Genomic DNA, 14,596 nt, shown 5'->3' with positions numbered 1-14,596 from the left:
CTGTCGTGCACTGTGCATCGGGTGCCGTTAGCAGCCTGGGCCACGTTCATGCCTGTCGTGCACCCTAGCATCGGGTGCCGTTAGCAGCCTGGGCCACGTTCATGCCTGTCATGCACCCTAGCATCGGGTGCCGTTAGCAGCCTGGGCCACGTTCATGCCTGTCGTGCACTGAGCATCGGGTGCCGTTAGCAGCCTGGGCCACGTTCATGCCTGTGGTGCACCCTAGCACCGGGTGCCGTTAGCAGCCTGGGCCACGTTCATGCCTGTCGTGCACTGTGCATCGGGTGCCGTTAGCAGCCTGGGCCACGTTCATGCCTGTCGTGCACTGTGAATCGGGTGCCGTTAGCAGCCTGGGCCACGTTCATGCCTGTCGTGCACTGGGCATCGGGTGCCGTTAGCAGCCTGGGCCACGTTCATGCCTGTCGTGCACTGTGCATCGGGTGCCGTTAGCAGCCTGGGCCACGTTCATGCCTGTCGTGCACTGAGCACCGGGTGCCGTTAGCAGCCTGGGCCACGTTCATGCCTGTCGTGCACTGGGCATCGGGTGCCGTTAGCAGCCTGGGCCACGTTCATGCCTGTCGTGCACTGGGCATCGGGTGCCGTTAGCAGCCTGGGCCACGTTCATGCCTGTCGTGCACTGTGCACCGGGTGCCGTTAGCAGCCTGGGCCACGTTCATGCCTGTGGTGCACCCTAGCACCGGGTGCCGTTAGCAGCCTGGGCCACGTTCATGCCTGTGGTGCACCCTAGCATCGGGTGCCGTTAGCAGCCTGGGCCACGTTCATGCCTGTGGTGCACCCTAGCACCGGGTGCCGTTAGCAGCCTGGGCCACGTTCATGCCTGTCGTGCACTGAGCATCGGGTGCCGTTAGCAGCCTGGGCCACGTTCATGCCTGTCGTGCACTGAGCATCGGGTGCCGTTAGCAGCCTGGGCCACGTTCATGCCTGGAATGATGGCTGAGGTGGTAGAGGGGTTGCCCTTGTGCTCACGGTGAGGGATTGAGGGGAGAAGTATAGGAAAGCGAGATTAGGGGAGGGAAAGAGCTAAGGAAGGGGTTAAGGGAAGAGATGAGGGTGGGAGAGGTGATGGGAAGGGGCATATGAAGAGAAATATTATTTGAGTACAAGTGAGTTACAGGTTTCAGCAGTCGTTGAATAATTCTTTCCCTTCATAATAATCTTCTTTCACTGCTCTTTCTGGAAGTGCATAAATTGTGTGGCTGTTTCTTTCTTCCTATCTCATCTCGTCTTTCCAGTGCTTGATGTTTCTCTTTTTCTATCCCAAGCAGCCCAGACTTCAGTCCAGATGTCCCTTCTGCCATTCCCTCACCTCCTGCCTGAAGTAACACTGAGATCCTTCCAGCTGCCTGCCTCTGACCCCTGGCTCTTCTTCTAGTCCTAGGGGCTTTGCGTGTGCTGCTTTCTGCAACGTGCCTGCCACTGTCCAGAGCGCCCCCTGCTGGCAGGCATCAGGAGAGTAGCAACAGATAGATGCATCCCATGCTTTCCACTAAGCAGCATTATATAAATAAATAAATATTCATTTTGTCAGATTATGAAGTAACACAAAATCCTGCAAACCTCCCCCCTAGACACACACATTCAGCACACCTGCCCCACCATATCATCGCTGAGCGCCACAAGTCAAACAGTAAGAAAAGACAGCACTGCAGATGTTTCAGGAGCTGTAGAGCAGCAGTGCAGATTGGAAAACTGTTACAGATCCCCACACAAGCTGCTCGCTAGCTGAATACCTCACCCCGCTCACACACACAGAGCACAGAGACCCTCGCCAGATACAGAATAAGAGACCACAAATTAGAAAGGGACTCTGCGTGTGGTAGAGCAGAGAAGGAGAACGTTCGGCCATGCCGGGTCACAGCGTGGCCAGTCCAGATCTCTCCCCGCTCACAGAGATAATAAGCAGGGGTTTCTCCTAGTCTGCCTGCCTAATAATTCTGTACCGACTTTTCCTCCAGGCCCTTTTTAATGTATCTATGCCCATATCCTCTGGCCTGATACTTCCTGTGATTTATGTCTGTTGCCAGTAGCTTCACAGTCTCCCCATGTCCTTGTATTATCTACACTTGTAAAGAGTTGCTCCATATTTTTCTCTTCCACCTCTCTTATAATGCTATGAACTTCTATCTTATCCCCTCTCTTTCCAGCCTGTGCAGCCTCTGCTCGCAGGGCAGATCTTCCATCCCTCTTCTCTGTATGGTCAACCTCCTATCTACATTTTCCAGTTCTGCTAGGTCTTTGTTGAGTTGGAGGCCAGAATTGCATTCAGTACTCAAGGCGCGGTCACACCACAGATCCTCACTGACGCATTATAATATTTTCCATTTTATTCTCCATTCATTTCCAAATAATCCCAGATTTCTATTTGCCACCACACACCAAGCTGAGGATTTCACCCTCTTGTTCACAAGGTCCTTTGTGTGTCACCTCTCAGGAAATACAGAACACAGCATTGTGTACCTGTACTTAGGACTGTTTTCCCCTAGTTGTCCACATTAAATTTTATTTGCCATTTAGATGCCCAGTTCCAGAATCTGGCAAGGTCCTTCTGCAGATCCTCACAGTTTACTTGTGTTTAACTGCTATGAATACGTTTGCATCATCTGCACATTTAATCACCTCACTCATTGCTTCCTTTTCCAGATCATTAATGAATAAGTTAAACTCCGCTGGTCCCCATATACAGGTCCCTGAGGTTCTCCACTGTTTACCTCTTTTCATGGGAAAACTGACCATTTAGTCCTGCCCTGTTTCCTGTCTTTTAATCAGTTATCAATGACAGTAAGATGTTACCTCCTACTCCATGACTTTTTACTTTCCTGAAGAGTCTCGTACAAGACTTTGTCAGATGGTTTCTGAAAATACAAATACACTATGTCGACTGGCTCACATTTGTCCACAATCATATTCTTGCCTTCAGAGAATTGTAATAAATTAGTAAGGCACAACTCCCTTTGCAAACTCATGCTGGCTCTTCCTTATTAAACCCTGTTTATCCATATGTTTAATAATTTTGTTCTTAGCCTTAGCTTCAACCATTTTATCTAGCACTGATGTCTGGTTCACTAGTCTATAGTTGGGTCACCTCTGGAGTCCTGTTTGAAAATTGGTCTTACGTTGACTGCAACCCAGTTCTCAAGTAGTGAGGCAGATTAGAGCGATAAGTTACAGGATTCAAGTAACAGGCCTGCACTTTCGTGTTTGAGTTAGAAGTGGGTGAATTCCAGTGGAGCTGGTCAGGAAGCAGAGAAGGGAGATTGAAAAGTTGGCAGTGACCTGCTTTCCATGAAGAAGGATATGTAGCTGGGATCCAGGAGAGGGAAAGACTACCTAAGTTAAAACTGACCCCCAAAGTAAAAAGCATGAACAAAACTGTAATTCATAGAAAGGAGTCATCTGTTGATATTACAGCTATAAACAGGATACAATATTGTGCAGCAAAGGTAATTTCTGAAAGAATCCTACCAACAAGGAGAAGATAAGAAGTGCCATGCTGGATCAGTCCAAAGTTCGAGCTCATCATCCTGCCAGGTGCTCGAGATTCTTGTGGACCATATAAATGGTTACCGGATGCTTGGCTTCTTCCAGCAAGTGTATTTCCAAACCTTCTGTTAACATGTGAACCGGTATGATGTCCCCACTAATACCGGTATATAAAAGTTTCTAAATAAATAAATAAATAAGTGCCGCCATTCCTCCAGTGCACATTTGACTGCAAGTAGCTCGCGGTCTCCTATCGTGTAGCTTTTCTCAGCCAGGGAGAATTTCCTAAAGAAGTAGGAGCAGGTCACCAGAGTATCATGGTTGTGCTGTAGGAGAACAGCATCCACTCCCAGGGTGGACACATCTACCTCCACAATGAATGGTCTTGCTGGGTCTGGGTGATGAAGGCATGAAGTGAACTCTTCCTGAAGTTGTTCAAAGGCTCGAGTGGTGTCTGCTGGCCAATTCCTGGTGTTGTCCCCTTTCCTGGTTAGGGCTGTCAAGGGGGGCCACCAATGATGTGTAATTGGGGATGAGCTCTCTGTAATCACTCCATGGTGAGACCGCACCCTAAATACTGTGTACAATTCTGGTCACCACATCTGAAAAAGGATATAGCTACACTGGAGAAAGTGCAGAGAAGGGCAACCAAAATAAGGGGCATGGAAAGGCTAAAGAAGTCAGTTTGAAGAAGAGATGACTGAAGTGGGATATGATAGAAGTCTATAAAATCATGAAAGGACTTGAACAAGTTAATGTAAATCGGTTATTTGCTCTCTCAGGTAATAGAAGGACCAGGGGGCACTCCATGAAGTTAGCAAGTAGCTCATTTAAAACAAATCAAAGAAAATTGTTTTTCACTCGGTGCAGAGTTAAGCTCTGGAATTCATTGCCAGAGGATGTGGTCACAGCAGTTAGTGTAATTTGGTTCAAAAAAGGTTTGGATAAGTTCCTAGAGGATAAATCCATAAACTGCCATGACGGTAATTAATAAGCAATAGAAGCTTCCTGGGAGTCTTGGTACATTTCTCCCGTTTTCCGGGAGTCTTGGTACATTTGTCCCGCTTCCTGGGAGTCTTGGTACATTTCTCCTGTTTCTGGGAGTCTTGGTACATTTGTCCCGCTTCCTGGGAGTCTTGGTACATTTCTCCCGTTTTCCGGGAGTCTTGGTACATTTCTCCCGTTTCTTTGTCCCGTTTCTGGGAGTCTTGGTACATTTCTCCCGTTTCTGGGAATCTTGGTACATTTGTCCTTTTCCTGGGAGTCTTGGTACATTTCTCCCGTTTCTGGGAGTCTTGGTACATTTCTCCTGTTTTCCGGGAGTCTTGGTACATTTCTCCCGTTTCTGGGAGTCTTGGTACATTTCTCCCGTTTCTGGGAGACTTGGTACATTTCTCCCGTTTTCTGGGAGTCTTGGTACATTTGTCCCGCTTCCTGGGAGTCTTGGTACATTTCTCCCGTTTTCCGGGAGTCTTGGTACATTTCTCCCGTTTCTTTGTCCCGTTTCTGGGAGTCTTGGTACATTTCTCCCGTTTCCGGGAGTCTTGGTACATTTCTCCCGTTTCTTTGTCCCGTTTCTGGGAGTCTTGGTACATTTCTCCCGTTTCTGGGAATCTTGGTACATTTGTCCTTTTCCTGGGAGTCTTGGTACATTTCTCCCGTTTCTGGGAGTCTTGGTACATTTCTCCCGTTTCTGGGAGTCTTGGTACATTTCTCCCGTTTCTGGGAGACTTGGTACATTTCTCCCGTTTTCTGGGAGTCTTGGTACATTTCTCCCGTTTTCCTGGGAATCTTGGTACATTTGTCCTTTTTCCTGGGAATCTTGGTACATTTCTCCCGCTTCCTGGGAGACTCAGACCCGCTCCTTCAGTCTCCTGATTGGTCTGGCACCCGGTGTGCCCCGTTATCCCAGCAATACCTTACACATGCTCAGAAGTCACACATTGCAGGTCCAACAGCCCTCTTGGCATCTGCCTTATGGAAGCTCCTGATTTCCAAGCCTTGTTCTAATCTAAATATTCCTTTTCCAAGATTCCTGCCCTTGTATTTGCTTCCAGCACACCTGCACCTACACCTTCACAGTTTAGTCTCCAGGGTTCCTGTTTGGATTTTCTTTTGTGGCTCCTCTCCAGCTCCTGACCTCTGCCATTGTGCTTCCACTTTGCTTCTCGGACACGCACCTTCTCTCCGATTGCCAAGCCCAGAAACCTGTAATTCTTTGCACCTTTTCTATGTCCACTATATCTATTTTCTATGTTTTTCCTGTTACCTCGATTGTTTTCCCACCACTTAGCCAAATAAGTCAAAATTTAACCAGACAAGTGGCAGACATCATCTATGCGCGTCTATTTGTGCTCCTAATTTTAATCATTTGCTTGAGGAAATGTAACTCTCATGTTTTCCTTGGCACTTGTTAGCTTTTTTGTGTGTGAATTATCACATTTTATAATTTGTGCACGTGAATGAAATTGTTTTGCTAATTAATCCACCATTTTGCTCACTTTCTCTGTTTACCTAGATCCCTCACCCAGACAGTATTTGCCTATAAAGAATTTTATTCTGACTTACACCAGATAATTAACAGGTGTAAATATGCGCAGGTAACAACCTTACATTCGTCGCTTTCACAGGCTATAAATTGGCATCTTATACACATAAATATTGGCTGTGCCTCGGCACATCCCTGGCTCTCCCCGGCCTGCCCCTCTTTATGTGAGCAAATGTATTCATTCCCTGTATGTTTGAGGTTTATAAAATAGCACTTACACGAATATGTGCTAAATTGTCCACGTGGAACTTTTTAAAAATTCAACATTAAGAGTCTAAATTTAACCTCCTCCTGCGCCTTTCTATGTCATTGGTACTCACATGTTCCACAACAGCCAATTCCCTGGACGTGCCCGGATCAGTCCAGACAGTGGGTTGAGCCTCCTGTCCAGCAGAGGGAGACAGACCAAGACTGAAAGGGCATCCCATATTTATTTATTTATTTATAACTTTTTCTATACCGAAGTTCAGGTAACAGAGTTACTTATCACTCCGGTTTACATTGCAACAGATAATAAACTATGACAACAAGTCATATAAGGACAGCGCTCCCTCTGTAGTATTTCTCTGGTTCCAGCAGATGCAGACGGATGAACCTGTCTCCAGGCTCTTGTAGAGACCTGGGGGGGGGTTTTCCCCCCCCTTGAGTAATTCAGCCTAGGTCTCTTTCCCGGTAGCCTAATTCCCTGCCTAGGGGTGATACTGGTGGTCCAGTCACTCCCCTTCTTTTGCACTGGTGACCCTGAGATGTGATTATTCCTCGGGTCCTTTGCAGAGATGTTTAATTCCTCTGCTCTGGCACAAACCCTTCAGCCTGTTTAGCTGTTTCTCAAAAAAAGAAAAGGAGAGAGACAGCAGAATTTTTTACTTTCAGTGTAAAAGTTGGAATAAGGCAGTTCTCCACGCTCCGGGCCGTTTGGCAGGGAAAGCAGCGACTCGCCCCGCTTCGCAGCAATCAGGCTCAGCTGCTTCACACAGAGCTGACTTCCCCATGCCGAGCTCTGCGTTTTGTCTTGCCTGCGGGGGGAGCCTGTCTCACGGCTCTCCCGCAACGGGCTCTGCTTGCCCAGAGGGGAGGGACCCTCCGTGGCTCCTTTGAAGTCGACGACTCAAGGTCGGGTCGGCAAGCGTGCGTCCGGGCCGTCCTCCACACAAAACACCGCGGGAGCGGCGGCCATTTTGTACCCGGACCTCACAGCAGACTGATCCCCAGGGGGGAGGGGAGCCGGATTTTTATCATTTACCACTTCACTTAAGCCCTATGGGATCTCCTGATGCTGACCCTAGGGGTCAGGCAGAGCACATACTCCTTTTTCACCAGAATTTGTGCTCCTTTTACATAAGTCATTTTTGTCAAGCTTGGAGGTGCAGGAGGATTCCACTCCGGGCCCTCCACCTGTTAGCCAGGGCTCTGGCATCCCAGACTCGCAGGGTACTACTAGGGTCAGGACTGTACCTGGTGGGTCGGACCCACCTGACCCTCCTCCTCCTCCCCCCACTCCGCTGCCCGATCCAGATGCCGACCCGGATCTTTCTCTCGATAATCCCCCTGTGGAGGGAGATGACCCACGGGTTTTAAGGTTGTTTAAGCGGGAGGAGCTGGACCCGCTTATTCCTTTTGTTCTGGATGAACTTGGAATCGATGTGCCCACAAAAGAGCCCGCCTCTGCCTCCTCCTCCCGTACCGTTGACCCGGTCCTGGCGGGGCTGAGGGCTCCGTCCCGTACTTTTCCCTTCCATCCTATGCTTATGCAGCTTCTGCTCAGGGAATGGGAGGCTCCCGAGTCTGGTCTCCGCGTGGGCAGGGCAATGGATAAGTTATATCCCCTCCTGGATACAGCTCTTGAGATGATCAAAGTCCCCAAGGACGATGCTTCGGTGTCGGCTGTCACCAAACGCACCACCATCCCGGTTGTAGGGACCACAGCCTTAAAGGATCTTCAAGATCGCAAGTTGGAAGTACATCTCAAAAGGATCTTTGAGGTGCTGGCTTTAGGTGTCCGGGCAACGGTTTGTAGCAGTCTCATGCAGCGGGCAAGCCTCAGGTGGGTTCAACAACTACTCAGGACCCAGGATCTCCCGTCTGCAGAGGCTGAACAAGCAGAGTGGCTCGAAGGTGCGATTGCATATGGGGCTGATTCCCTTTATGATCTCCTCTGGGTGCAGGCCAGGGCTATGGTGTCAGCAGTCCCCGCCAGACGGCTCCTCTGGCTGCATAACTGGGCAGCAGACTCCTCTTCCAAGTCTGTTAGGCACTCTCCCCTTCAAGGATAAGTTGCTTTTTGGGGAGGACCTGGAACAGCTTATTAAATCCTTAGGTGATAACAAGGTTCATAAGCTGCCTGAGGACCACCCTAAACAGTCAAAATCCTTTTTTCCTTCGCGCTCTCGATTCCAGGGTCAGCGCAGGTACAACAGAATGAGGGGGTCCTCACAGCGTCCTGCCTCTTCCAGATCGCAGGCATGGTCTCATTGTTTTCGAGGACGTCGACCGTTCTGGGATGGCAATCCCATGGATCCGCCACCATGTCTTCGCAATGAGGTGAGAGAGGCCCATTCGATTGCTTCCGCCTTAGGTGGACGTCTGTCCCTTTTTCTTGGGGAATGGGCCAAAATCACCATGGATCAGTGGGTCCTCAACGTGATCGACAAAGGTTACACATTAGAATTTGCTCGGGATCTTCTCGACAGCCACTTGATCTCTCCACGTGGCAGTCGAAAATGGCCAGCGGTGTGCCAGACTATTGATAGACTCCTGTAACTTGGGGCCGGCCACTATTCCATCTACTTCATTGTCCCAAAAAAGGACGGTTCCTTCTGACCGATTCTGGACCTCAAGAGAGTCAACTGGACACTCAAGGTTCCCCATTTTCGGATGGAAACCCTGAGGGTGGTCATTGCGGCGGTTCACTCCGGCAAGTTCCTGGCTTCGCTTGACCTCACAGAAGCTTACTTTCACATCCCAATTCGCAAGGAACACCAGAAGTATCTTTACTTTGACATACTGGGCCGGCATTTTCAGTTCCAAGCTCTCCCGTTCGGGCTTGCATCTGCCCCTCGCACATTCACCAAGGTGATGGTGGTGGTGGCGGCATTTCTCTGGAGGGAGGGGGTCTTGGTCCATCCCTACCTGGACGATTGGCTCATCTGGGCGAAGTCGGAGCAGCTCTGTGTGATGGCAGTCAGTCGGGTAGTGTCTGTGCTCACCTCCCTCAGGTGGATAGTCAACTACTCCAAGAGCAAACTCTTGCCCTCTCAAGCTCTGGAATTTCTGGGAGCTCGCTTCGACACTTGCGTGTCCAAGGTCTCCCTGCCCGAGGTCCTTGCACTGAAGCTCATGCAGCAGGTACAGCATCCCTTATCTCTGTCGATACCCACGGCCTGGGATTATCTTCAAGTTCTGGGCTCTATGGCTTCCACTATAGATCTGGTGCCCTGGGCGTTTGTGCATATGCGTCCTTTGCAGAAAGCTTTACTGGCCCGTTGGAAGCCAGTCTCGGAAGAGTTTCGGGCACCCCTACCACTTCCCGAGTCTATCATCATCAGCATGCAATAGTGGCTCTCTCTCGACCACCTGTTGAGGGGCATGTCCTTGGAGACTCCCCAGTGGATTGTCGTGACGATGGATGCCAGCCTCTCCGGCTGGGGAGCAGTTTGTCAGTCTCAATCAATGCGCAGGGCTCTTGGTCTCCAATCCAGTCCAAATGGCACATCAATCGTCTGGAGGCCCGGGCGGTTTGACTGGCACTCAAGTTCTTCCTTCCCTTGATCCATTGCAAAGTGGTGAGAGTCCTCTCCGACAATGCCACCACGGTAGCTTACATCAGTCGCCAGGGTGGCACCAAAAGTTGCCTGGTAGCGCTGGAAACCAGCCTATTGATCGCTTGGGCGGAGTGCCATTTGGACCGCTTGGCAGCTTCCCACATTGCAGGAAAAAAGAATGTTCAAGCCGACTTCCTCAGTCGTCAGCATCTAGACCCTGGAGAGTGGGCGTTGTCAGACGAGGCGATGGATCTAGTCGTCTGCAGGTGGGGGGTTCCCCACTTGGACTTGATGGCCACCCTGAATAACGCGAAGGCTCCCTGGTTCTTCAGCCGCAGGAGAGAACACTGCTCGGAGGGCATGGATGCTCTGGTCCTGCCCTGGCCCAGCGATGTTCTCCTTTACGTATTCCCTCCTTGGCCTCTGGTGGGGAAAAGTTCTCAGAAGGATAGAACTTCACCACAGGCCAGTCATTCTCATAGCGCCGGAGTGGCCTCGGAGACCGTGGTTTGTGGACCTCGTGAATCTCATGTCGGACGGCCCTCTTCGTCTCGCTCACCTCCACAACCTCCTGCGACAAGGTCCAGTATTTTTAGATCAGGCAGATCGCTTTTATCTTGTGGCCTGGCTTTTGAGCGGCGGTGGCTGAGGAAGAGGGGCTACAAGGAGGAAGTGATTTCCACGCTGTTGCAGGCCCGTAAAACCTTGACATCTCTTTCTTATGTTTGGGTTTGGAGGGTTTTTGATACGTGCGAGGAGGCTTGGGGTATCGACGCGCAGGGTCCCGGTCTCTCTGGTTCTTTCCTTCCTTCAGAACGGGCTCTCTAAAGGGTTGTCTTTCAACTCCTTGTGGGTTCAGGTTTCGGCTCTCTGCTCCCTCTTGGGCAGGCTGGATGGTTACTCAGTGGCCGCCCATCTGGATGTCGTTCGATTTCTTAAGGGGGCTAACATTTGAATCTGCCGGTCAGGGCTATTTACCCATCTTGGAATCTTAACCTGGTCTTACGGGTTCTCTGTGCAGCACCTTTTGAACCCCTCCGTCGGGCCATGCCCAAGGACATCACGCTTATGACGGTTTTCCTCGTGGCTATTTGCTCAGCCAGGAGGGTTTCTGAGCTGCAGGCTTTATTCTGCTGGGAGCCCTTCCTGCGATTCTCTGATTTGGGGGTTTCTCTAAAGACAGCCCCTTCTTTTCTGCTAAAGTTAGTTTCCGCCTTTCATGTCAATCAATCGGTGGAGCTCCCTGCCTTCTCTCTGGAGGATATTGCTGGCACGGCGGGTGCTGATCTCCGACGCTTGGATGTTAAGCGTGTTCTCTCAGTACTTGCAGGTTACTAATGATTTCAGAGTCTCCGATAATCTCTTTGTTTTATGGAGTGGTCCTTATAAAGTCAGAAGGCTCTAAAGCCACCATTGCTTGCTGGCCAAAGGAGGCGATCGCAACGGCGTATCTTTGTCAGGGCCGGCCAGTTCTGGAGGGACTAAAAGCCCATTCTCCGCGTTTGCAGGCTACTTCTTGGGCAGAGAGCCAGTTGGTTTCTCCTCAGGAAATTTGCAGAGCAGCTACTTGGAAATCTATGCATACCTTTGCTCGGCATTATTGTCTTGACGTTCAGGCGCTAGTTTTTGGTTCCTTTGGCAGACATGTGCTCCGAGTGGGACTGTCTCGGTCCCACCCTACTTAGGGAAGCTCTGGTACATCCCACTGTCTGGACTGATCCGGGTACGTACAGGGAAAGGAAAATTGGTTCTTACCTGCTAATTTTCATTCCTGTAGTACCACGGATCAGTCCAGACTCCCTCCCGTATTTCTTTTGTCTGTCTGCTCGTAGTTTTTTCCTTTTCAGCCCTGGAGAATGCCTTCTTCCTTGTAGAACTTTGATGTAATATGATGTTTTGGCACTGGATGTATCTTACACATAGACGAACTGATTTTTTCTTGCACTGTTCAAGGTTCTCATTATATTAGCCTTGTTGGTTTTGTTACTTGATCTTATTCTGGTTCTATTTGTGTTTGTTTTTTCTGCTTTGATAATGCTTATACTGAGGGCTGCAGGGTGAGCGCTGTCCTTATATGGGATGCCCTTTCAATTTTTCTCTGGCTCCATCTGCTGGACAGGAGGCTCAATCCACTGTCTGGACTGATCCGTGGTACTACAGGAACAAAAATTAGCAGGTAAGAACCAATTTTCCTCTCCTCCCCAGCACTCTCTAAAATCTTATCTAGGTGATGCGTGAGGTCCACTACCTTTACACCAGACAGGCAGGTCACAAAGCGATCCTCAGTTCCAACAGCCACCAAGCCACCCATATTCCTAATGATTGAATTGCTAACCGCAAAGGGTGTCCTAACCTTCTCTCCTGGACACGTGGCCCCTGGAGACTCATCCTCAGTATGAGAGGATAATGCATCGCCTGGAGTGCAGATCCTGGCTACAGGGTCACTTCCTGCCTCACTAAGGTGATGGTCTCCTGCCGAGTGACCACAAGGACTGCTAGGCTGGAATTGGGACTGCTCTACAATGTCCCTGAAGGTCTCCTTGAGCTTATTCTTGACCCTTGCCCTTTTTCTCCCTTACCTTGCAGAATAAGATTGGGGCTGGGCGGCTGATGGGCCCAAAGGGCGTGGCCATGGACCGAAATGGACACATTATCGTGGTGGATAACAAGGCTTGCTGCGTTTTCATCTTCCAGTGCAATGGCAAGCTGGTGAGCCGCTTCGGCAGCCGCGGTGTGGCAGACAGGCAGTTTGCAGGTACACTGGACGGTAATGACTGCCAGTCTTCCTCTTCTGCATGACTTCACTGTCTCATATCTCAGATGCTAAGCCAGGGCAGCAAAACCACTACTCACTCTTGTATTCAGTTCTGCCTCCCAGCATGCAGTGCCAGCCTATGATTCCTCTCCCCTCACCCCATCACACTCTCCATCATATCCAGACCAAATCCCACCCCAAACTGCATCACTTCCTCCCCTAGCATGCAGTGCCAGCCTATGATTCCTCTCCCCTCACCCCATCACACTCTCCATCATATCCACACCAAATCCCACCCCAAACTGCATCACTTCCTCCCCTAGCATGCAGTGCCAGCCTGTGATTCCTCTCCCCTCACCCCCCTCACACTCTCCATCATATCCACACCAAATCCCACCCCAAACTGCATCACTTCCTCCCTAGCATGCAGTGCCAGCCTATGATTCCTCTCCCCTCACCCCATCACACTCTCCATCATATCCAGACCAAATCCCACCCCAAACTGCATCACTTCCTCCCTAGCATGCAGTGCCAGCCTAGTGATTCCTCTCCCCTCACCCCATCACACTCTCCATCATATCCACACCAAATCCCACCCCAAACTGCATCACTTCCTCCCCTAGCATGCAGTGCCAGCCTATGATTCCTCTCCCCTCACCCCATCACACTCTCCATCATATCCACACCAAATCCCACCCCAAACTGCATCACTTCCTCCCCTAGCATGCAGTGCCAGCCTATGATTCCTCTCCCCTCTCCCCCATCACACTCTCCATCATATCCACACCAAATCCCACCCCAAACTGCATCACTTCCTCCCCTAGCATGCAGTGCCAGCCTATGATTCCTCTCCCCTCTCCCCATCACACTCTCCATCATATCCACACCAAATCCCACCCCAAACTGCATCACTTCCTCCCTAGCATGCAGTGCCAGCCTATGATTCCTCTCCCCTCACCCCATCACACTCTCCATCATATCCAGACCAAATCCCACCCCAAACTGCATCACTTCCTCCCTAGCATGCAGTGCCAGCCTATGATTCCTCTCCCCTCTCCCCATCACACTCTCCATCATATCCACACCAAATCCCACCCCAAACTGCATCACTTCCTCCCCTAGCATGCAGTGCCAGCCTGTGATTCCTCTCCCCTCTCCCCATCACACTCTCCATCATATCCACACCAAATCCCACCCCAATCTGCATCACTTCCTCCCCTAGCATGCAGTGCCAGCCTGTGATTCCTCTCCCCTCACCCCCATCACACTCTCCATCATATCCACACCAAATCCCACCCCAAACTGCATCACTTCCTCCCCTAGCATGCAGTGCCAGCCTATGATTCCTCCCCCCTCTCCCCATCACACTCTCCATCATATCCAGACCAAATCCCACCCCAAACTGCATCACTTCCTCCCTAGCATGCAGTGCCAGCCTGTGATTCCTCTCCCCTCTCCCCATCACACTCTCCATCATATCCACACCAAATCCCACCCCAAACTGCATCACTTCCTCCCTAGCATGCAGTGCCAGCCTGTGATTCCTCTCCCCTCACCCCATCACACTCTCCATCATATCCACACCAAATCCCACCCCAAACTGCATCACTTCCTCCCCTAGCATGCAGTGCCAGCCTATGATTCCTCTCCCCCTCACCCCATCACACTCTCCATCATATCCAGACCAAATCCCACCCCAAACTGCATCACTTCCTCCCCTAGCATGCAGTGCCAGCCTATGATTCCTCACCCCATCACACTCTCCATCATATCCACACCAAATCCCACCCCAACTGCATCACTTCCTCCCTAGCATGCAGTGCCAGCCTATGATTCCTCTCCCCTCACCCCATCACACTCTCCATCATATCCACACCAAATCCCACCCCAAACTGCATCACTTCCTCCCCTAGCATGCAGTGCCAGCCTGTGATTCCTCTCCCCTCACCCCATCACACTCTCCATCATATCCACACCAAATCCCACCCCAAACTGCATCACTTCCTCCCCTAGCATGCAGTGCCAGCCTGT

At 50.6% G+C, this 14,596-nt stretch overlaps 1 protein-coding gene across 1 annotated transcript in view; it reads left to right on the top strand.

Moving 5' to 3' along the window:
- The window catches only part of TRIM3 (tripartite motif containing 3), a 145,970-nt gene extending 133,361 nt beyond the window's left edge, over positions 1–12,609 (top strand). The window contains exon 9 of the mRNA XM_029601739.1: positions 12,397–12,609. Coding sequence (XP_029457599.1) covers positions 12,397–12,609 — 213 coding nt within the window. The remainder of the gene's footprint in view (positions 1–12,396) is intronic.
- The last annotated feature ends 1,987 nt before the right edge of the window (positions 12,610–14,596 follow it).

Source organism: Rhinatrema bivittatum, chromosome 5, assembly GCF_901001135.1.
Source record: "Rhinatrema bivittatum chromosome 5, aRhiBiv1.1, whole genome shotgun sequence".
NCBI classification, from domain to species: domain Eukaryota; kingdom Metazoa; phylum Chordata; class Amphibia; order Gymnophiona; family Rhinatrematidae; genus Rhinatrema; species Rhinatrema bivittatum.
This window is presented reverse-complemented; position numbering and strand designations above follow the sequence as displayed.